The sequence below is a fragment of the Sinohyriopsis cumingii genome, chromosome 2 (assembly GCF_028554795.1).
Source record: "Sinohyriopsis cumingii isolate HCF-2022 chromosome 2, ASM2855479v2, whole genome shotgun sequence".
In the NCBI taxonomy this organism is placed as follows: domain Eukaryota; kingdom Metazoa; phylum Mollusca; class Bivalvia; order Unionida; family Unionidae; genus Sinohyriopsis; species Sinohyriopsis cumingii.
Genome location: NC_142962.1, coordinates 105,802,685 through 105,826,025, shown reverse-complemented (window position 1 = coordinate 105,826,025; position 23,341 = coordinate 105,802,685). Strand labels below are relative to the sequence as shown.

General features: G+C 35.6%; 1 protein-coding gene across 1 annotated transcript; it reads left to right on the top strand.

The window, feature by feature from the left end:
• Window positions 1–281: 281 nt before the first annotated feature.
• On the top strand, window positions 282–10,193 carry LOC149805559 (calmodulin-like). Its single transcript, XM_089950164.1, has 5 exons — window positions 282–615; window positions 2,139–2,169; window positions 2,952–3,095; window positions 8,758–9,000; window positions 9,532–10,193. Exons 1-5 carry the CDS (start codon window positions 613–615, stop codon window positions 9,558–9,560), a joined length of 450 nt encoding a protein of 149 aa, XP_089806290.1. The 5' UTR covers window positions 282–612; the 3' UTR covers window positions 9,561–10,193.
• The last annotated feature ends 13,148 nt before the right edge of the window (window positions 10,194–23,341 follow it).

The window sequence follows — 23,341 nt, the reverse complement described above, 5'->3', positions numbered from 1 at the left end:
TATATATATATATATATATATATATATATATATATATATATATATATATATTTATATATATATATATATATATATATATATATATATATATATATATATATATATATATATATATATATATATATATATATATATATATATATATATATATATATATATCTCAAGATCAAGGTTTGAGTTATTTATTTTGAATACAGAATAAAAATAGTATTCTGGAATTAAACGGGCTCACCACACCAAGTTGTTAGGTTTAGGACTGAAGGCGTGTGCTTCATGAGCCATTACAAGGACACTAAATACTCGTCTGCGCAAAGTAAATGCGTGCACTTGACCTTTGTTCTTCCCATCGTTTTGTGGTCGAATATCAAACACCAACTACCTCTTTCCAGAACAAGACAGCAGGAAACAGGACAGACGGAGATTTGTAATATAAATCCGCTTGCTTCACCTGTATCCATTTTATCCGGGCTAAATTCACTGACGACAGTTGACAGCTGAGTGAAATTCCTGGTGTGTGCTAGACCGTATTTAGGCGATACTGCTCAACATAAATACAAGCAGATTTATTGAAAGCGGAATAGCTTACACATAGCTGTGGAAACAACGTGCACGATGGTGAGTACATTTTTTGGAACAGATGTGACAAATGAATGCTTTTAAATGAGAAATGTGGCTATCTTTGTTTTATTTCATTTATTTTAGATAGTCTTTGTAAATATAGTTTAGTGCCTCGAGTCCTGATGTGGACGACAGAGCACACCGGAAAAAACTACATTCATCAATAAGTGTAAGTGCGAACAGACTAGATATTCAGTTGTATTATCAGTACCCTTTTATATGTTATTTTCTTGTCGTAAGATCAGATTCATACTTGCAGTATAGTACCGTTTTGAGTTTGGTCTATGCCAGAGAGAGAGAGAGAGAGAGAGAGAGAGAGAGAGAGAGAGAGCATTATTAATATGTCAACGAAAGCATTATCTTGTAGTATACAAGTTTATAGCCCAGACACTTTACTTTCGTTGCGCAAACGAATCTGATATTCTTTAAGTTTTCGATGCCGCACTCTATGGTGTGTCCACATGTTTTCCAACAGATGACTACTGTATCAGGGTTACCTTAATGACTGTTTTCAAGGAGATACAATTTATGGATACAACAACATTGCCAACCGGGCCTGACCCATCAAATCTATATAGATTTGAACGTATGCCCATTTTCTCCAACACTTGCATGTATAGTGGTGTTTGTGATCACAGAGCGATTTCAATATATTTTACTAAAAATTCATGCATTATGCATATCACAGTGCAGAACCTAGAATAGATCTGTTTGCAAGCATAAAAAAGAACACGTTCATGAACATGGAGACGACAGTAAATTTAGAACAGTGTATTTATAGTGCGTATTTATATATGAACCGGGGTTAACCGGATATATATGCTAATAAATGCCCAGAGCAGTATCAAGTCATCATGGATGTCATGCGGGACTATTCAGACAACTTCGTTGATATCACATCGTTGATATGAATCAAAATAAAAATCGATTTGATTCAGCCTCACTCAGGAAGTGTGTCAAGAACAACATGCAGATACAGCTAGTATTGATTTTAAGTATTTCACTATATTTATCGTATTGTAAACATTATAATAAAAGCTTTTGCGCCTTTGCTAAACGTAGCTTTCAATCCACTATATTCATTCTCATTTATAATATTGTTTTGAACAGGCATTTTCAGCCGAACACCAAGCGCAAATCGAAACTTTGAAATGCGTTTGGTTCTGGATTGTTGAAACTGGTCAGTTATTCGTTCTGAAGACCGTTTAGAGTTTGGAATGGCGTTCTCAAGTAAACGGAAATGCTCAACAAGAACCGTGTTAAAAATAAGTGAAGAAAAAAAGTGTCATCCATTGTCGTTTGGAATTGCAATATGACAAAGAAGCAGACATTGTCTTTAACAGTTTTACTTACTAAACCACATAAAATTTGCTGCGTTTCATGGAATTATTGCTATAAACCAATAAATAATTTCAAACTTAAGCAGGAAAACATTTCTCAGAAAATTTGCCTCTGTTCTACTCAAGAGTTCAATATCTAAGGCCATAATTTACTTAGAATCCTCCTTTTCGTTATTTCAGGCACAAGTATTAACAAAAGACCAGATCGAGGGTAAATATGACATTATTAGAGCAAAAGATACATAATAGTGACTTATATATGAAGGGTAAGTGTGACTATATTAGAGCAAATATACATACAGTGACTTATATATGAAGGGTAAGTGGGACTATATTAGAGCAAATATACATATAGTGACCTACATATTAACACACAGCATCCAGAAATAAAAATGAAAAGATATCAAATACTACTCAGTGTGATTCCCAGTTCGACTTCCGGGTTTTTTATGTTGGGAAAATACTTACTGCATCTCAAACAATGTTTATTCCACCAACCTCAAACTGAGTTCCCTGACCCTCATATCCAGCAATTTTCTGAATTTTCTCAGTCTGTCTTTTAGCGTGTATTTTAGTTCATATTGCTAACCATACACACATGCAAGAACCAAAATTTTTGTACTTAAAAAAACAACAGTTGAATTGTCAGTACTATTTTAATTTTTCCTATCCTTTATATGGTTTTTGTAGTCATTGTCAAAACTGGGTTGATTTATGGTTTAAGTTTGGAAAGGTACATTAGACTGGGTTGTAAACATTAGGAAGTAGTGAACATTAACCACTCGCGCACAATAGTAAAAGAAAGAAAAGTCGCTAAATTTTAACGGGATAAACTAGGAAATGTCACTTTCACTGGTATAATTATATGATATTTCGATATATGAGAAAGTCTTAACGCATTTTAGATTTCCGTCTATTGTTATATAGTTTTAGATCAAAGATAGTGCAAGAGATTTAGGTAAAATAGTCAGCTTATTTGCTTCTTTTATTTAGAGTACAGGGAGGCATTCAATTTATTTGACAAGGATGGAAGTGGCCACATTACGACAGAGGAGCTTGGAGTAGTGTTGAGGAGCCTAGGACAAAAACCCACACAGGAAGAGCTTGTAGAGATGATCAGGCAGGTGGACAAAAATGGTATTTATTTCTGCTTTGTATCATACATATCTGCCCATTTACTTATCTACCAAATTCACATACATACATACATACATACATACATACATACATACATACATACATACATACATACATACATACATACATACACACAAACGCACGCACGCATGCATGCATGCATGCATGCATACATACACATACACACTATTTATTAGGTTATATATCTGCTTTATATATATATATATATATATATATATATATATATATATATATATATATATATATATATATATATATATATATATATATATATATATATATATATATATATATATATATATATATATATAGTCGACATTTGGGTATGTCAGCTACGCACGGGTGCCTATACCACCGACAAGTAACATCATTTTTTATATGTACATGGTCGACATGATATAGGGCTTGGTGGTTACAGGCGTGGCGATAGTTGCCGTTAACTCGTGGATCCGGGTTCAAATCTCCATAGAGTACGAATTAATATTGTTTAACCTGCATAATAATATTTATTCGTATTTATGAAAAATCTGTTAATTATTATAAATATTATCAAACATTACCCTATAGAGTCCAGGAATAGCCCTTTCTGTTCTGTTTCTTTCTGTCCCTGTCTGTCTGTTATATATATATTAAATCGAACTTTTATCAGGTGCATCAGTCGTATCGTTTTGAGAATTTTTGGATTTTCGTTACTTATTTGATTCAAAGCCTCTATATAACCATGATTCTACCCTTCATTTACACGCAACTGCATGATCTTAGTAAGTGAATATAACATCATGGTGAGTTTAACGCGACTCAAACACGCGGTAGCCTCAAGTGAAGTTATTTTTTTTTAACCAGGTTAATGTACAGGCAGACTGGTCAATATACGCTAGCAAACACTTTTTTTTAACAGCCATTATATCAATTACCTGTTTTTGGTCACTAACCTTTCGATTTCGTATATGTGCAGTTAGTCTTCGTTGATTTGCCTTTTCCGCCAACGATGTCTATGATAATACTTTTATCTTCAGTGGCTACTGAGTACAGTTTAATAATCGCAATGAGACTACATTGTGCTTCTGTGAGAAGGTATGAAGAAAATATTCGCGAATTGTAGTCGCATTATTTTAGCAACCTCAACCGAGACACCGGTTGCTATTGATATCGTTTCGACAACGATTCGTGTACCAATGATTGTTGCCGTGGTCATTCGTTCAACAACCACCCAAGCCTACAGTGGTAGCGGCCACGTGTCCACAAATAGCATCAACAACCATGTACACTTGTTTGTATTTTGCTAGATCAACAGTTCTCATGATGATTATATAGGTTATCAGAACATGACCCTTAAGCGGTCGCAGTCAGATATTCATGTATAGTAGCGGATATCTGATTTTAATCAGACTGTATACCACACTTGTTGTATTTAAACAATCATGTTTTCATATTGTGTGCGATGTCGCATGAAAAGTCTTACTGCAATCCCAACAGGGGGTTTGACAGGCAAAGGTGGAGCTGCTGCGATTGTTAGAACTTGTGTTCAATGTGCAGCAAAGGAAGTTTATGTTTGTGTTACCTTTAAGGTCCGTCGGCTACGGACAGGAACGCGTAAGGTCTTAAAAAGTCGGTGATGCTGAGTCTCTTTTAACAAATCTACTTGGAACACCATGACATTAATAATCTGGTGAAAAACACATCGCTGGACACAATTAGTTTGGGCCTGTAAGTAGGCTGCATATAGGACTTGATTCTAAGAACCTAACTAAGCCTGGACAGGGACCTATAAACCGCAGTGATATGATGGTGGTTGCGCACTTTTTCATTACCCCTAAGGAACCATCACAAATCCAGTGTTTCGTGGCCATGAAAAACTTGTGAAAATTATTATTAGTATTAAGCATATCTTCAGACGAGGCATGCTATTGCTCTAGCCATTTCGCTGTGATAATGAGCGATTTTATAAATACTTCTACCATGCCTGAGGTGCATGGGACTTATTCCACAACTTTTAAAATATTTTGCCGGCTCCTTCATTAATGTCTGCTATCGTTTCTTACAGATTCTGCGACATGGTTGTGTGCTAAACAAATATATGCATCGTCTACATGGAAACTTTCTTCCATGATACTGCCTATGCCGGCCAGTATTCGTGAACAATATATTTTATCCACACGTAATGGTCGCCTCATAATCATTCGTTTCGCATAATAATAGCAAATTCGTATTGATCTGCACGTTTTTTACCGTGGAAACTTGACATGGCTGCAGGCTTTTATTCCAAACAATCACTTTTAGGGTGATGACAGGTCTGAATTGTTCAAACTTACCGATGTCAGTAACCATCTACACCAGACATTTGATGTCACGAAAATTACGTTCGTCCAGACTCGAGCTACCATTCAAAACCTCTGATCGCGGTGGAATATACTTTGATGTTGGTATGCAACTCAATCCGTGAAAAGGCTTGTATAATGAAATATGAAGCTAAACTTCCAAGTATCTGGAAAGTATCCACTCGAACATGCTCTGGAGCATTTTTCAAACTTTCAAAAAACACTGCGTAACTTTCATCAGTTTCATCTTTAAAATTTTCTTTATCATTTTGGTTTAAGGTCACACAAGCGCCTCTATGAAACATGGTCAGTGATGTTAAAAATCGTGTAAAATCATCTTTGGTTACATGGCTAGGCATGGTAAATTCCACAATGAGATCCATGTCAACCTTAAATCCGAACGGCAACACTGTCTCACCCACCTGCTGTAAAGGCACGATTGGCAGTGACTCATAAAACCATAGTTGTCACAATGCTGGTTATAGGTACAAATTCATAAACAACAATGCACCATGTGCACATCATTTATTAAGCAATCTGGAACATTTTCATGATGTTTATTTTCTGTTATACCTTCTTACATCGATTTGAAATTTATTGTACCTGCTATCAATGTATCCGACGAAGAGGTAATCCCAATTTGAATCCCAAAAATCCAGGATTGTATCTAAAGTTATGTAATTGTCTTAGAGTTCATTTTGTTTAACCGCTCCGGTGGCTTAGTGGCTACAGCGTCCGCTTCGGATGCGGAAGGTCGTGAGTTCTATCCCCGGCCGAGTCATACATATGACTTAAAAAATGGTACTAACAGTTGCCTCGCTTGGCACTCAGCATTAAGAGGTTAGTGTTAGGACTGGTCGACCTGGTGTCTGGATAATGTGACTGGGTGGGACATACGTCTGCGAAATGATGCCCCAGTGCTAGACATCACTATAAACTGCCACATGGTAGACATCGTAGCGATATGACTGAAATATTGTTAAAGCTACGTTTACTCATTTTGTGTAACTTATCGTTGGAAGAAATCTGATAATTACCTATGTAACTGTATAATTTTCAACTCCTGGTAATGGTCTGGACATTTTAGCAGCCCTAGCATTGAAAAACATATATCTCTTCTTGATGTCTTTTTCATTCAACTTCACGAGAGCTCTAATACAGCTTAAATTCTGGAACATGCAGGTGGACATCAGCGGCGATAGTGGCTGAGATATAAAGAGATTTTGCTCATCCTCGTAAGTGACATTTCTGCTCCTTTGATCCATGCAGAAATTTGGATATTTAATCGTTTGCCAGTTACATGAAGTTGTCTCGCAATCAGACCCGACGCAATTGTAAGACCTAATAAGGAAAGTACGTAAGCTTTTCTTGCGCGTCTTAGTATGTGTATATTACACTCACGCGCGGATTGTTTCATTTATTGTACTGTTGATGTTGTCTTTACAACTGGCAGTGGTTGATCCGAAGGAAGTGGCCGTGGTTTATTTAGCTTGATATTCGTATTCCACACTGTCGCGCGAGTTGCCTCAACTGATTAACGTTAGGCTTACCGATATTAAAGGGGAAATCATTGTCTAATTGAAGATTACATCAATAAATGTTTTAAGCATATTTACTTTGCCAATTAGGATCCGAAAGTGCAGTTGCTTCAATCCTAGCCATTGTTTCACTGACTTCTGCATCTTTTTATCGACCGTGCTGGGTGTTTCTGCAGTCATATCGTCGGGTGTTTCTATAATCATTAGTTCAACGAAACTTTCACGACGTGCACGATAATACTTGCGAACAGATCCGCATGGTCGGCAACGCTAATTATGATACTTTATTCCGATTATCACATTTAAGGCATTGTCCAGCATCTAGATCAACACGTAACACCAGCAAATACAGTTTACAGTATTCGTAATGGGAAGTTCCGACGCAGAGTTAGTAGTTTCCAAGTCACACACCTTAGCATCAGTTGGTTCCTAATGCCATTGAACCTTTACCTAGTATTATTTAAATTTTCAGTTGCTTTGTTCTCTCTTCTTTAATCTTATTATCTGATTTATATGTTTTGGTATTTAAGAATAGTACTCAGATTCACTGCCATGAATTGCATAATACTTGTTTTCACCTGTGAAAGTGATTTTTAATCTCACGTCAGGCTCTAAAAAATAAACGGGTTTATCTTACCGACCCTGACCAAATTGCCAAGTTCCCAACACAGGCAAACATCCGTCAAGCGTAAATCAAGCTGAAGTACCGTTAAGAAATTATGAAATCGTATACCAACTGGTATATCACTCGTTTTGTGTTGCTTTCCGGTAATCTCAGTCTATGCAGCTGATTCTTTGATTAAATATAAATTTGATCAACGTACCATATAAGGTCAGCTATCTTGCTTCAGCCTCGTCGTAGATTTTGTTTGGGTGTTTCTTTTCTTCCCGAGGTTGGTGAATGTGGATGCCATTGTTATATTATAATACAAAGTCATCTATTTAATTAATTTATCCTAGATCCTAGAATCACAGGGTATACAAACTATGACTAATAAGTAATCAAAATCTAAAACACCTATAATGATCGAACTGATTCAATAGAAGTATTGAAACATACGTTTTACCCATTATATCAGCAACGTTGGATTTGCTTCTGACAATAGTTTTAAACGAATCTGTCATAGATACTACTCAAACCCAGTTTTTTTAACTTTTGAATTGAACTAGGAACTGTCAACGTGCGCTACACTGCTGGTCGTAATTGAAGCTGGTAAACAAAGCGCTGCATTTTGTAGTACCTGTCTTGCACAAGAACTCCTCGAGACTCAATGATTTTTGGTAAAAACACATCGAATTGGTCGATAACAAAGACATTTTGTTACCATAAAGAGAGTATGTTTTCAATCAATCAAGTTCTGTTAATAAACTTAAAAATAGGTCTTATTAAAATTTATAGAGCATTATATGTAAAAACAGTTTGAACTATGGCTGCACCTTTATTCTACTGCATTTGGGCGGTATCGTATTCAATTCTGATGTCGCCTCCAATTGCCGTAGGAATATATCCAGCACTGCCATTTATCATGATTTCTGGACGATATTTTCCTCACTCTTTTTTCGACCATATTTAGAAAGTGGACAGATAGCATTTAGCATGTTTTATCCACCCAAATTTTATTCTTGAAAAAAAAACAACAAAGAAGTGAAATGGGGATTCATGCGTCAAGCACTAGGTTCTGTGAAAACGACTAAGCCACGAAACCCCGTCCACACAACATCCCAACCCAATACTACACTTTTAGCTCAGTACCTGTTTCAACCTGGTTATGATTCCATTTTCAGGGAATGGCACTGTCGAATTCTCTGAATTTGTGGCCATGATGGGAAGAATGATGAGCAGTGAAGACAAAGAAGAGAACCTGTTGGATGCATTCAGGTCGTTTGATAGGGATGGAAATGGTCTCATCAGCCGGGAAGAGCTGAAGCAAGCACTTATAAGCTTGGGAGACCAACCTACAGACCAGCAAGTCGCTGATATGATGGAGGAAGTTGATCTTAATGGCGATGGATATATTAACTATGAAGGTACGCGAAAACGTTATTTTATTTTGATCATTTACACTACATTTCATTCAGTTCTATTCACTTCAGTATATGTATGCTTCATATAAACACAACGTTGGCTATGAAAATGGAGGCACCTTTATACCTTTGCACAATATTAAAGACTATGTTATTGGAAACCTTTTTTCACGAACGTAGGCACCAGTATGTTCTAATACAAATTTACATAAGATCTCTACTACGACCACCACTGCGTGCTCATCTTATTCCTCTCCTCCTCCTTATCCTTCTCCTCCTCCTCCTTCTTCTTCTCGGGAAAAACTTGAATTATATTCGTCATGCTTTCATCCTCCTTGCCATGTTTCCCATACGTCCTACATTTTTATCTGGTATTCATTAATCTCATTCAAGAAAAGTGCCGTCTTTGGAACTTTTTCATACTAATGGATTTTGTTACATCTTTATCCCATGACCTATCGACCTTTAGCTACAACGTTTCGCATACCTTAATCTTGTGCGAACATTAACATTTATATTCATACCTTATTTCAGAGTTTTTGAAGATAATGGATTTTAAATAAACTCTGAAGAAAGCGGTATTTCGTAACATTTGAAAAGACTTCATAGAGATCCATTATACGTCTCCTTGAACAGCAATTTCTTACAGAGCCTAATGATGAAGTACAATTAATGTGATAATATTTCCAACTCCTCAGACACCAAGATCTCCTTAAGAAAAGGGAGTCATGAATACTGGAATGCTTCGACCAGTGGACATGGTTTTATCAGTGATGATCAATGTTTTACATTAACATTATTATCATAATGATTTTCACAACCAGGATTGCTTCCTAAATACTTGTTCCTGCTATTGTTTTGACTCCGTGTCTTTGTAGACATCTTTTACTAACGTATCCTTTGTCGTTTGCAAACAAATGTAAGTAAATGTCCGTGGTAAACAAAGAAAGTTCTGTTAGTTACGTACAAGTTTTATTTTCAACCTTTAGTTTATTAACCGTGTAGGCTATATACCATGGGAAACTATTAATTTAATAAATTTAAAAGTGAAGCTGCTTAGTCCCAATTTGTAAATCATCTTCATAATTATTTCTCGATTTGTGGAATAAAGTGAAGACTGGGGTGGGGACAAAATTAGTGCAGAAATATTCCATAAACGTGTTGTCATATTTGTGAAATTAAACATTTTAAGTCTATGATTTTCGTTATGTTTTTGTTTGTTGTTGTTTATATGCCATTTTTCTCATTTTCATGTATCATTCTAAGTAGAAAGCGTTCCTGTCTCATCTCGTTCACCCTGTGTTTTCCAAACTTCGCATGCTTAAGGAGAATCGTTTTTGCAGAAATATGTTGCTCAAGTTACTTAATTGTCGATGTCCAAATTGCCACCAGCCGGTACCAACAAATACTCGAAGCAAATGTCAATAATTAATTAGTGTTTGTTCTCCAAGATAGAAAAGCATCCAGGGAGCCATCCCCAAAATGACGGTCAGTGTCTCGCTAACTGCGATTTGAACTAAATCACTTGCATGATGAATTTTGGAAGATGCCTTCCAGTGATTCTTCGCCAGTTTGGAAATGGTCCATACATAAAGATTTAAAACAAGTTAACCCGACTTGAATGAGGGTTATGGTAAATCATCTATTAAGGTGGAAATTGTATTTGTATATGATGCTCTTTTGTTAAAACTTAGTCTGCTAAGTAGAATATAGCCTAACCGTCCAAAGTAACGTGCTTTCAAGTTCTGCCTTTAAAATTATTTTCTTTTAGACATGGTCACCAGGGGTAAAATAATGTTAAAACATTAACAATTCTGTTTGCAAAGTATCTGATTTGCTAAACACTGGCAACTTCTTAAACATCTATTCCTCTCGCCTCCCACATCTTCGATTTTCTTGCAGCCCCTACTGGTTAGGGGATGTAGAAAAGGTCCGATGCGTTTTCCTGGTATAAGTGGCGACTATTGGTAACAGGAGACGAAGTATCTCTATCCCTGACAGCCTGGACATTCAACCGAACAAATATGGCGTGGGTTTGAATCGTACCATTTAATCAGCTCGGGTCGGCTTCCATTGTGGGTTCTTGTACATTACTCCTACAGCAGAGATCGACTGACACTGTATTGCTAAAAATAGCACGCCTATTTATAGCTCGCAGACTCAGCTGCAGAAAGTAGGACAAATAAACCGGCTTTTGTACTACAATATAAATGGCGGAACACACTGAAGAGATTGCATCTATCACTGAAAAGTGAAAAATTCGCGATGCTTCAAGACATTGTTGCTTTGGACTTTGTAACAGCGATGGTAGACATTCAGATCGTGAACACATGACGTGTGTATTTTGGATTCCATTTCCAGAACCGAAAAAATCTCGAGAAGTGCAGGCGTTAGGTGCGTGCTTGTGGAAGGGGAAATTTTACTACTGACAAAATCACAAGATGAACATATATGTTCAGTAAACATTTCGTAGGTGGGAATAGACCGACGACGGATCATCCAGACCTTATCCCAGCAACACTTACACCAAAAAAGGTTCGTCATTCTCATCTATTTAGACTCTAGAACATGTTCGATTAACATCGGGGGTGGGGGATACTTTCATTCAATAGATGTGCTAGTGATGCAAAGCCTTTCAGTTCTGTGATACAGGGGCGGATCCAAGAATGAAACAGAGGAGGTCCAGATATAAAAAAGTACACAAGAGCTCAAACTATATATATATATATATATATATATATATATATATATATATATATATATATATATATATATATATATATATATATATATATATATATATATATATATATATATATATATATATATATAAACACAGACGAATATACAACAGAACTAAGAAAATACACTTATGATTTATTGAAGTGGGTAACTTGATTGCATAGTTTAAAATTGACCAGTTATATATATATATATATATATATATATATATATATATATATATATATATATATATATATATATATATATATATATATATATATATATATATATATATATATATGGGTTGTATAAAAGGTCCGATGCGTTCTCCTGTCATAAGTGGCGACTATTGGTAACAGGAGACGAAGTATTTCTATTTGTATACTTCAGAATTATATACAGGCTTGCTCAGTGCAGGGGAGGGGGTACTTAGGGTCCCGTCATCAACTCAGATATCAGAAGAAAAAATATTTTTACAATACATTTTCAAATGTTATCCTTGCAGGTTTTAAATAATGGTAGATTACTACAGGCTTGATATATAAAACTGTACAAAGATGTTTATATACAAAAAATAAACCAGTAGTGGGACCCATGAGGCATAATTTATGTATTGCCAAAATTTGCAGTTTATATATTACATAGTAAGACAATGTTACTGTTCAAATGGCAGCTTATTTCATATGTAGGAACCTTTATTCAGATATTTCTTTGTAAGTGTAAAAATAAAAACACGAGTAAACAAACTTATAAAACTCACACAATCAAAATTCAACTGTTATATGTAACATATTTACTTATGTCTTCTGATTCGTTTTGTAGATACCAGAAGAGGCCATTATGTATAGAGCAACCCGTGCTTGAGATGCTGGGACACAAACTACCTAATATGGCAGTGATGTAGTTGCCAATAAAACAAAAAAGGAAACAATGATTCCAAAACGGTGGAAACTTCCTTCAAAAAAGACAAAAGTTCCATCACCAATAGATTTTAATTTTATATTCTATCTAAAAGTAAAATGATTTATGAATATTTCAGGATGGCATGTTATTTACTAAATGATAAAAATATCTACATTGTCACCAGTTTTGAAACTTATTGTGTGTACAAGTGTATTATCACTAAAAGAATATACAACTTTATTATTGTGAAATGACACATGGAGATTAACTCTTCAAAATGGTCTAAAAACATGAATTAAAATTGTTTTCAATATAGACTAAATCAAAACAGAGAATCATGTCAATTACCTCATTATATTTATATATTTTTTCTGTTATATATATATATATATATATATATATATATATATATATATATATATATATATATATATATAGACACACACACACACACTGTGGATATAAAATTACCATTGTTGAAGGCTGTAAGATAAAAGCAGCAATAAAAATGCTGTTCCATAGCATTGTTTTGGGGGGCCCCGAGTGGCCGAGTGGTTTAAAGAGCTCTCCGTTACAGATCACTGCCATCTCACCTCTGTCTGTGTGGGTTCGAGTCTCGGATTCGGCCAATGTGGGCATGTGAGAAAGCTTGCCATTAGCTTCTCGAGGGTCGATGGTTCTTTCCGTGTGCTGAAAAATGGCGTTAAACCCTACAACAACAACAACAACCATTGTCTTGTATTTCCTTACACATGCTTTATTATCAGCCGCTGTCATTGTTTGCCCTACATTTTCACTTCTGTGTGTCACGTGGATTAAATATAGGCCGTTCTATAGAATTCGGGGAGCATAACACATTTACATTTCGCGTCGCCGATCTCTGCTAATAGCTTAGACACTTAAGAGATTACATGTGTTGCTGTGCAGTAAGGGGCAATCCATTTAGTACGTACGCAAAAAACTGGCAAAGCTTGACCCCTCCCTCCCCCCGTACACATGCGTACTTTTTACACCCGCCTCACCTGCGTGAATAAGCTTGACGCTTCCTCCCCGAATTCTATATAACGGCCTATATTTAATCCACGCAGAAGCGATCAAGTATTAATGATATTAACGTCTTTAATAAAACAGACAGTCAACCGACCTTGAATGTCTGGCTGCATCAAAGAAATAAGCTGCGTAACCTCAAAAAGTATGCCTATAGTCTGATAATACAAACCCGTTTGTTTGTACCCCCTAACGATTTCAAAAACGAGAACGTTTAATGTAATAAAAAGTGCACATAACTAAGTCAATTGAATCAATGATTTATAATTTCCAACCTTACTATGAACCAGAATGGCTCTAATGCTGGCATCTCCTGCATTATTTCATGCTGAACGGACTTTCCATACTAACACGGCGCCATATTGCGTACACTATAGGCTAGTTTATTTCCATCAGACAACATAATGATGTAGTTCATCCTGTTCGGCAACTGCTGAATAATTGCGTAAATTACATAACGGTGAGAGTTAGGAATTATATCCCTCTGCATACATGAACGTAGAAATTAAACAGCTTGTTAAATCCACATGAAAAGCAAATTTGTAGTTGTCATTATTTTCCTTTGCTTGATTCGATTTAATAAATATCGGAAGCAGACGACTTATGTATGTACGCTTGTAGTCGTGATATACCCCTTTACTGAAAATGGACTTGTCCAGAAACTGGAAATGGATCCGAGCATGTCCGTCTATTACACTGAAAACTTCCGTTAAGCATGAAACGCGCATAAGATGACGGTGTTAGGGCCACTCTACTCCGAGTCAGGTCAGAAGCTGTAAGTCAATGAATGAATTGACTAAGTTCCTTGCACTTTTTATAACATTAAAGGTTTCCATTATTTAAATCGGTTGGGGGGGGGGTACAAACAAACGGGTTTGTATTATCAGACTATAGTGTCCACTAAAATTTAAACGCCGACTGAACCCAGTCGAACAAGTTACGTATTAGCCAAATTATTTATCGAGGTTTCACCCCCCCCCCCGTTTCCTTTGCGTACGTACATTATCAGTAGACCCCCCCCCCCCGCAAGGGTATGCAGTTGGGTTAACCTCCCTTACCCCCTCCATGCGTACGTACTAAATGGACGGCCCCTAAATCACAACACCAGACCGACTCATGTACACACCTACGTTCACATACCCTAAAAATAATAAATAAAAATAAATAAGTCATCATTATGATTAAACAAAGAATCTAATATTATTCGTCGGTAAGTGGAGTGTGTACACCATTACATTTTCTTATCTGAATGTTCGTTATTTATAACTGGCAATCCCAAAAAATTGATAGGAGAAGCACAATGGCGTAAACCCATGGGAACTGTAAATAACACGAAACTACTGAAAATCCTCCTCCACAAGTTTCTTAACGCGTTGCTTTTGTAATGTTGTATTATCGACTTTAATAAAACGTCGTTTTGAAACACTGTTAACAAATCTTAGCGAAAGCACACACACACACACACAGAGATTTTGTTTCATCTTTGACAGTATATTAAGATTTCAACATCCGTTGTTACATGGTGGTTACAACCACAGGCAAAGAAAATTAGGAGTATCTGTCATTGAATCAAGGGATGTGAGAGGGGGTCTTACCTGTAACAATATAACACAAGGGAAGACATGATTCCGCACCCTTCGGTAGTTCCAACCGAAAGGTGAGATCCAAACAACCTCTCGCTTAAACTTATTTCGTTCAATGGTGAAATCAAGACTATCCGAATGCAAACGGAACTGCATGGCTTGTACTTGTCAAGAAGTAAAAATCGGCGAACAATTGTTGCATTTTCTTCAATATATCACAAACTGAACGAAGTGTGTCGAGCTGTTTTGAAAATTAAAATATTTTTGATTACGACTGGCGTAAGCTGGAAATTAGAAGACGCAGTTCGGATAAACTAGCAGAGTTGGAACTTCCGAGGTGCGCGGACTCGTGTCTTCTCGTGTGTTAAATTGTTACAGGTTAGACCCCCCCCCCCCCATCCCTTGATTCATTGACGGATACTCCTAATTTTCTTTGTAACGAACCCATGTGGCTACGACCAGCACGGATCGGCCGCCTGCTGTATCCTTGGGAAAGTCACTTATTTCCCATTTCCAAGGCCTTATAAAGCCATCAATATGTTTAAAATGCCGTTAAAATACCAATCAATCAACAACTAAGCTTACGTAATGATGTATTACCGTATCTCTGAAGTTCTACATTGATATACAAGTTTATTTTTTATATATAGGTATTGTTATGTATATTTGATTTAATTTATATTTGATTTTAATTTAATTGTCTGTTTGTAAGTTTTATTTTTTTTTTAATTTTTAATTTCATTACATGTCAAAGTGATATAATTTTGTTTACTAGGAATTTGATATTCTCTAGAAAATAAAGTTTGACCTGAATCTTTTCATAAATACCAATAATAGAAACACTGTTTCTATTTTTGACTTAGTTCCCGACCTTGATTCAGAAATCACTGAGAAAAGTAAACAACATCCTTTTGTTAATTTATTCTTTGAGTACAATGATTGGTTTTTATCAAGGTCATATTGGATTATGTGACTTTAGATTGTAAACAGCCATATTTCGCAAATCTGGGTTTTCCGAAATTGCGCAGTAGTTAGATTTATTAGTGATATTTAGAGAGATATTTCTCAGTTTGGGCTTTAACACTGGAAAGTGTGTGTTTGTGACCAGTTTGGAGTTATATTTTAATTTTTATTCAAATTATTTGGATTCTTAAAGATTAATTCTTTTTTCCTGGAAATATTTGAGTGCTCATACATAATTCTAGGACAAAGACATTTCTCTACATTTTATTTGGAAATTCAAACACCGGAATATTATTGCTTGTGAATCAACAAAGAACTGTAGACACAACATCACTATACTGACTACAATATACGTCATCTCCTTCCATTTTGGATGTTTTGTCGGGACTTAAATTCATTAGAACATTTCATTACTAGGACTTCTAAAATTCAGTTCGTGGATTATTCTTGGATTTTTTTATATTTGATTCTTAAAACCGTAAGTTCATAATGTTTTTCTTTTTAGTGTTTTTTTTTTCCCCAGGGAAATGCATTATTTGTTAAAGTTTTCAAAGCTTGTTGTTTTCACTCTTTCTTTTGTTACTGTTTTTTTTAGAGCCTCTACACGCAACATACGAATATGTTGAGAGGATGGGACGTGCAAAGTTTACTGCTGAAAGTTTATAATTTATAATGTACTGAAATGAAAGAATGGGACAAGTTTCCATCTTCCCCTGTCTATATAAGAAGGTTTGAAGTTAAAAACGCAAAAATTAAAGAAATAATAGACAAAACTGGGATACCGTCGCGAGTTTGGAACTCTTGTTTGGCAGCGACACGTAGAAAGAATGACAAATATGGGTATTTATATACAAGATAATGAATTTTTAAGAGATGAAAGGGAACTCACTCGTACGCACCCTAGAACCAGATCATAATAGTTTTAGCTAGTTGTTCCAGATTCACTGACAAATTTAAACGAGTAGTAAGCGAATATTAAACAATGCAAATAAGTATATTCGTGCATAAATAAAGATATCTAGGAACACTTTATTTTTTTTGTAATATAGACCTAAATATGTTATCCATTAGGAACAAATGGCTTTTAAAAAGCGTATCCACTGTTAAAGATTTCACCACCGAAAAATGTGCAGCTAAGCTATTCTATTTAAAATGAATGCATGTGCCAGTTTAAAAAAATTATGCATGGTAAAATTTATAAATTGTGTAAGTGAACTGATATATTTTCAAAATGCAACCACATTGAGCCTATATTAAACAAATTAAAGCCTATGTTGAAGAAAAGAGATAACTTTAAAAAAATATTGTTATGTATGGACGGCCCCTAAAACACAACACCAGACCGACTCATGTCCCCCTACGTTCACATCCCCTAAAAATAATAAATAAAAATAAATAAGTCATCATTATGATTAAACAACGAATCTAATATTATTCGTCGGTAAGTGGAGTGTGTACACCATTACATTTTCACACACACACACACAGAGTTTTAGGCTGAGGATCTGCCTGGGGAAAACCAAAGAGCATAACCCAAAAATCCATTGTCATCGCCCTATATCGAAGATGATACAAACCATACTTTTTTTAGATTTCCACTTCAAATGCTTCGTGTTTAGTAGAAATATTAACAATTCCTTTCGAACCACTGTTTACATCTAAATTCTACCCCGAATCTTATTACAAAGTTACAATCTGCATATTTAATGTTATTGGAGATACACTATATTACTAAACGATGGACAGACAAATAGACACACAGGAAGACTTAAACCTCACATTTCTAAGAGATACAAGATAATAAAAGTAACTGTTATTTTTGAACTTTTTAAAACAATATTAAAACCTTGAGAGAAATCTCTGACTGGATGACAAAGTAAACCTTTCATGACACAGTGTTTCAAAAGATGAGCAACATAAAACAAATTTACATACAATAATATCTGAATATAATGATATAACTAAAAGCCATAATATATATTTCTATATCAGCAATACTATATTTAAAAAAATGCAATACTAAGATTACTTGATAACAACCATAAACAACATAAGCTCTAGCTAAAACATTATTTTCAATCTACCCTATTACTATAATATTCCAAATTACGTTCCCATTTTCATAAAATGTACATTTTCCATTTATTTGTAATGACTGTAAGGAAAGGTTGTGAGGTTTGTACAAGTAGTGAATGGGAATAGGTCAACGCCTGTTAGGGTAGGGTATGATATGTGATATGAACCCCCAACTTTTATGATGCTTAGGCTATCGTTATCTAGAAGATGATTGACCACGGTGTTATTGCTTGGATCGATCAAACAATAAAATTAAACATGAAATTAATGGATGGAATAATAAGAGACCTTAGCAAAGATATATAATATAACAACACGAGCCCCCGTATATAAAACATAACAATTCAATCGATTACATAATCAAATTGAAATTGGACATGACATTTGAACTATTCACTTTCTCTTAGAAACAGGGTTACAAAATGTATGCGAAATGTAGTTATCCGTTCTGTTATACAGATACCTTTTTAAAAAATCATAGAATCGAGTGACTGATAGAGCTCAAATTGCCGGCATGTCAGCATAACCTGATTGCTTCCGGCCCTTTCCAAATCACTATTGGTGACAGGTCAGACTTTCTTTTCCGCAGAAAAAAACGGGATGCCAAATATCTCAAGGCAAATTACCTAAAACGTTGAAATTTCGTCTTGGTAAAACACCCCCTTGTTTAGCTTAGCCATTCGGGATTAACTTTCTCTAACCGTCAACACTTTAACACATCCAAGTCAGCATAATTCTCTGTAGTCCGCCATTATTAATAACTATTTTGGAAACTATCATTTTATTAAACCTATTTCAAATGGCCCAAGATTTCCCAAATTTTTCTTTGACTCGTCTCCACTTTGTCATTTCCTCCACTTGACCCTATGTTAACATATCTGTCGGACCTTTATCCAGCGGGTCCTAATTAAATTCCAATCATGCTTCCAAAGAAGAAAGGTAAACCATCGCAACCTACGACTTTACTGGGAGCCTGGCCCATAAGTCAATCTTAATGTTCACGTGTCACGCTGACAACGGCATAATGTGCTGCGACAAAACATTAAAAATTTGGCACTATTACAACGACATATAGCAATCGTTGCACGTAGCAGTTAATTCTTCTTCTTCTTCTTCTTCTTATTATTATTATTTACTCTAGTTTTATAATTTTAATAAAAAGAAAGCGTTTAAATTTTGTGGCTTTTATATGAAAGTGTTTGAAGGTGATTTTAAGTTATTTATAGCCTAGTTCCTTGAATTACTAGTTATTCAATGCATATAAATATTAGCAAACAAGAAAATTTGTTTTCTTCACTTCAGATGATAATTTTAAGATACTGAATTATACTCTATATTTTGGTACTGGACAGCAACAGTGTTACATGCAAATATTCATACAAAACGTTACTTTCATTTTTCTAAGAACACATATTTAAATGTATTTTATAAACAGAAACAAAAACATATTCTTCGGAAACACTTTAGGTAAAGTATAGATCTGATCAGAGTAAAAATATACATAGAATCTTTACTATAACAGATGATCAATGTAAGTTATGTTCACAATGGGTCTAAACAGACAAAATGGTTTTGGGTTCTAATGTTGGAGAATCAATGGCAGGCCTCTACTAAGCTGTCTTGAATAATTCTGTTAAACAATGATTTTAAAGGTTCTTTATATGATATTATATCTGGAGAAAGATAAGGAATAAAGAATATAAAAAAATTTTGATACCCCGCTGGATGCATCTGCAGTTCATACAATTCACCGTAAAGAAATTGTGGTTTAACAGTAGTATTTCTTTAAATTAAGTAAAACTAATGACATTAAACATTTTATGGTTATGTAGATCGTATGCATTGCAGTCATTCTCAGAAGAATGAAAGGATCTATTTACACTTTCCCTCTCCACATTCATTTCTAGTAACGATAACTTCATTCATTATATTGAATGCATATCCATTCCTCCATTACTAATGTAAATATAATTGTGATTTAAATGTGTTGCAAGCATCGACTGAATTTATGGTACCATCTAGATTCTAGAGCATTAATAAACTAGCATTTGAATAATGGTTTCGAGACGCCACTCGTTCTCTCGTATCAACTTACTTTAAGCCATTTTCCATATATTTTGGAAGCGTGTAGTTCCATAGTATCTTCTGGCCTGACTTCTATTTCTTCTTTCTCCTCGTTTTTAATAAAATAATCTCGTATGTACAGGCAGATTTTCCACAACACACATATGTTCTTCTGGGATGTGTGTCTTCGACAATCTTAATGCTAATATAGAATTATCAGCTTCTACGGTAACAGCTGCATTTGTTAGAATATTATTCTTATGTTCTATTTACAGAACCCAAAACCGATGTCGCCGTTTTTTAAATCTGGAAGTTTGACTTAGGTTATATGCCAATCCAAATGTCTGACATGTACTTCATGAGGTAAAAACTTGTGTTTTTACAAGGACAACACTCCTGAAATATGATATTTTTCGCATTACGTAGTAGTGCTCCTTTGAAGCAGGCAAAGTAAATGAAGATACATGTCTGAAGCCATGTGATTGCTCAACAATATAGAATGGATGCTGATATATGATATAAAAAAGGAGATAAATGATCCGGTTTCTGTTTCTTTTTCTTTTATCCAGTAATGTTTCATTACAATTTGAAATGATTCTAATCCCTGGCATACTTGTCTGGAAACAACTTGAAATAGGTGCAAGCGACTCATGATTGGTTTAAACTCTGTCAGCAGAACTATATAATCTATAGCAGTTAACTCCCCTGGAATAAACTTGTCCATTTTTGTTCATAACGATGTTTTGCTGGTCGAGTGCTCCTAACCTGTAGAAGAAGAAGAAGAAGAAGGCATGTATGTATTTGCTATGCTACAAGACCGTTGACGTAATGCATGTATGTAAATGTTTTAAGGTTATTGGCTTACTGCATGCATATATATGTTACAAGATTGTTGGCGTAATGCATGTATGTATATGTTAGAAGAAGAAGGCATGTATGTATATGATAGAAGAAGAGGAAGAAGAAAACGAAGTAGTAGTAGTAGTAGTAGAAGGCATATATATATATATATATATATATATATATATATATATATATATATATATATTCATGTGTTTCTTCATCTCCTTGTTTTGGAAACGAGAATAGTTAGTCTTTTTCTCAGCTGTCTTGCTCCAACTGTTCTTGAACAAACCGCCATCACGTGTTACTCGCCAGTCAACCCGTTTATGCTACGATGGACCCTCATTAATTGCTTTAAATGATCACTCCTTGGCTCTCCACACTACATTGTGCTCTAGACTAAACGAACTGGGACTACATTCATCATTACCTAAATGTAAACAGAAGCGAAAAAAGAAACGTTGTTTCAAAGCTGGCCGGCGTAGAACAGGAAGAAGAATCCCAGTTATTTCCCTTATTTAAGCACAACCATTAAAAAAAAATTTCGACCATTAATTTAGATAACCTAATTCAAATCCCTATTAATTCGTCAACCTTTGTGTCAACTATCCAAGAAATACCTCTGCGCATTGCATTATTCAATGCCCAGTCAGTAGTACCACCGGAACAGCGCACAGAAATAGTTAATTTTATCAACGACCAGAAATGTTGACATATTTTCTTGACAGAAACATGGCTAAAAACATCAGGCGATGAGCCCAAGTGTGCGGATCTAACACCCACTGGTTACTCCATCAAGTCGTTCCCCCGTAATTCTCGCGGAGGTGGAATTGCTGTCATCACAAAGAACTCCATGATAAAACGTCTTAACTACACCACAACATTCAATTTCGATCACACATCGTTTGAACTAGTCCAAACCACACTCACACAGGAGCAAAGGTCAGTCTATTTTTTCTGCCTATACCACCCTTCACCTAGTAGAAAAAACAAGCTGTCTGACTCTCTCTTTTTGGAGCAGTTTCCGAATCTCCTGGACTATGGAAATTCGATAGGTGGCAACCTGATTATTCTTGGAGATTTCAACTTTCACTTTGACTGTCCTGGAAACTCAGATACATCAAAACTCATAGATTCCATTACTGTTTTCAACCTCAAACAGTCATTTAACCAACCCACCCATAAACATGGTCACATTTTAGACTGGATTCTTCATAGACCTGATGATAACATTCTACGGTCCTCCCTGGTATCCCATGACCTTGCATCAGATCACCTCTGCATTATATGCCATCTTGACGTATCAGTCCCTAACCCTCCACCTTTATCTGCTACTAAGAGAAACCTCCGTATGATAAATAGAACCAAACTAATGCACGACATCCAAGCTAACCTAACAGCTTGCTTACATCCTACCGCAGAACTCGATAACTGTCTACGTTCATTACTTGACAAACATGCCCCAGCTACCAAGTGCAAAGTATCAATTCAAAAGTGTTCTCCATGGTATAGCAGTCTTAGGGACCAGCTTCGCACTGCTAAAAAAGACCGCCGTAAAGCTGAGAGGCTCTGGCTTTCCACCATACTCACTATTCATAAGCAAATCTATGAAGTCGCTAAGGAGAATGTCACAAATATAGTCCATGTACCGAACTCAGCTCACTACACTACTAAGATCATGGAAAGTTCTAGCTGCAAAGAGCTCTTCGAGATTACTAATAAGCTAATGTCAAGGAACAAATCAACACCACTAACAACTACCTTTTCTCCAGTCGACCTTCCGGACATGTTTGCAAATTTCTTCCGTCACAAAGTACAAACCATTAGAGATAAGCTTGACACCACAATTTCAATTGACTCGTCGTCACCATACAGTTGGGATACAGAATTTGAGCGGCAACCATTAGCAGCATTTGAACCTGTCTCTATGGATTTCGTACTTACAATCGTGATGAAGAGTGCACCAAAGTCACGTGAACTTGATCCAATTCCAACATCACTGCTGCTTGAGTGCTGAGATCCAGTATTGCCTTCACTAAATGATGTTATTAATACCTCTCTCTCATCCGGGGAATTCCCATCATTTTTCAAAACTGCCATTGTAAAGCCTCTGCTGAAGAAACCAACACTAGACCATAACG

Excerpts from the sequence above, each read along its gene's own strand:
- LOC149805559 (XM_089950164.1), top strand. Across the intron at positions 2,170-2,951 it reads AACAAAAGACCAGATCGAGG|AGTACAGGGAGGCATTCAAT; the intron begins GTAAATATGACA and ends TCTTTTATTTAG. Across the intron at positions 3,096-8,757 it reads CAGGCAGGTGGACAAAAATG|GGAATGGCACTGTCGAATTC; the intron begins GTATTTATTTCT and ends TTCCATTTTCAG.